The sequence below is a fragment of the Nestor notabilis genome, unplaced genomic scaffold, assembly GCF_000696875.1.
Source record: "Nestor notabilis isolate BGI_N333 unplaced genomic scaffold, ASM69687v1 scaffold29665, whole genome shotgun sequence".
NCBI classification, from domain to species: Eukaryota; Metazoa; Chordata; class Aves; order Psittaciformes; family Psittacidae; genus Nestor; species Nestor notabilis.
The window spans coordinates 264-2,321 of NW_009929350.1; the positions used below are offsets into that span (position 1 = coordinate 264).

Genomic DNA, 2,058 nt, shown 5'->3' on the forward strand with positions numbered 1-2,058 from the left:
TAAACCAGCGCTTATCACCCTGCACCCTCCAGACCCAGGGCAGCTGCTGCAGGAGCAGGATGCGGCCCTGTGCCGGGTGGGAGGTTGGGGCCTGCAGCATTGTGTGGGGGCACGGCCCCAGCACCAGCCCAGCACCGGGGCCAACCAGCATCTGGTCTGTGCTGCCACTGTGCCCAAACCCCTGTGCGTGTGCATCAGTTTTGGGAATACAGGAGAGAAGCTGAAATGCAGAACTGTACACATTTACACACACGTATGTCTATTACTCATGGATCTTTATACACACACTTTGCCTCTCAGCTTCTCCCCCGTGTTCCTAAAAACTATTTGATTTCCAACTCTGCTTATATGTACTGTGCATCGGCATCATTAAATATGAATTCACTATAAATAATAACTAAAAAACGTTGAACAATTATTGCCAGCTTGATGCCACAGACAGGTTTGTAGCCAGGGCAATGCAGCAGCTCCCACTGCCCCTAACGAATGCAAACTGGTTTTGCTGGTAACTTAAAAAATACGTTTATTTCCAGAAGTGTTTTAAAGTCATACAAATACATTTCATCAGTTCCTGAGCAGAAAATTACTGCTGAGATTTAATGTCTTTTTTTCCTGAACAATGGAGAGTTTCTCTTGCATCAGTGAGTGTTCAGGTAGCTCCTAAAAATGCTATCAAAATCCCAGATCAATCTCACAGCCAAGTAGAACCGCAGAGCAAAAGGTGCAAAGATACTGAACTCACCTTCCCCTTTAACGGATTATTTTTAAATCACAGTCTTATATTCTAATACGTGCTTTTCATGCATATTTTTAAAATCCAAAATGTATTAGATGTTTGTACTCAGAAAAAATAACAATTCCATGGCCTTCTGTGAAGATCTGTCAACAAGAATGGGAATAATAAGGAATTACAAGTGGGAAGTTCATGGCTGCTCTGCTCCCATCCGTCTAATCTGTTTATTCCCAGAGCTTGCAGGAGTTCCTGTGCGACCACTGCAAGCTGTGACCATTGCTCTCCCAATAAAACCAGTCTATTTCCCTTTCAGATGAGCCCTCTATGTCTGAGATGAGCCATTCCAATGGGATTTACAGCAATCTCAATGAAGCATCCCCTGCTCTGGGAAGACAGGCTGGGACCAACGGGAGCTTTGCTCTGGATCACAGCGGCATCCCAGCTCAGGACCAGTACCACGACCTGCGATCCAACAGCCCCTATGGGATACCGCAGTCACCAGCTTCCTTGCAAGCACTGCCAGGCCACCAGCCTTTAATCTCCAGCTTGGTTTACCCAGACAACGGCTTGGGCATCATGGGACAAAGCGGACAAGGGGTGCCCCCATCCATGAGGGTCCTGGCTGGGAACGGACCCAGCTCCGACCTCTCCACCGGCAGCAGCGGGGGGTACCCGGATTTCCCCGGGGGATACCCGGATTTCCCCGCCAGCCCGGCCTCGTGGCTGGATGAAGTCGACCACGCTCAGTTTTGATAGAGGGTCCATCACCGTGCGGTGGGAAGGGAAAGGGCTCGGAGCTGTGAAACGTCATCTGCTCCTGGAAATGAAGGAGGGACAAACCGGGACTGCTGAGCAGGGCAGGGGAGCGTCAGGACATGGAGAGAGTGGACACGCTTTCAGAGGGTGACCCAGCAGCGGGGGCCGGAGGCTGGTGGGCAAAGGCAATCGCAGCGCAGCGATGGGCACACGGAGCATCCAAACCCATTCTTGTGTCTTTACTAAACACCAAGACTCGTGCTTTACAGATTTGATAAAAGGTATTTTGCTTTCTGTTGTCAGTGCATTCTCCAAAGCGAGGACTTGCTTCATCACCCATCCACACCAAAACCTTTTTAAGAGAAAATAAGGTCCTCATCCACGGTAAAAGGTGTGACACTGTCTATATTTCTATAGCAGAAATGTTAATAGTGAATCACGTCAGAAACCCATGGTAGGAAACTCTGTTCTTCCAGCAGATATTTTGTGTCCGACATGGTATGTTATGTTTTATTTTGAATTTACATTAACTTTTCTATAATGAAATGCTCTTTAATATGCCAACCATA

At 48.0% G+C, this 2,058-nt stretch overlaps 1 protein-coding gene across 1 annotated transcript; it reads left to right on the forward strand.

Annotated features, from left to right (window-relative positions):
* Positions 1 to 1,030: 1,030 nt before the first annotated feature.
* LOC104406060 (LIM/homeobox protein Lhx3-like) lies at positions 1,031 to 1,486 on the forward strand (the record flags this gene model as incomplete). The annotated part of the gene is made up of 1 exon (XM_010014936.1): positions 1,031 to 1,486. A coding segment is annotated over one exon (456 nt), but the record flags the coding sequence as incomplete, so codon positions are not given.
* Positions 1,487 to 2,058: the final 572 nt, after the last annotated feature.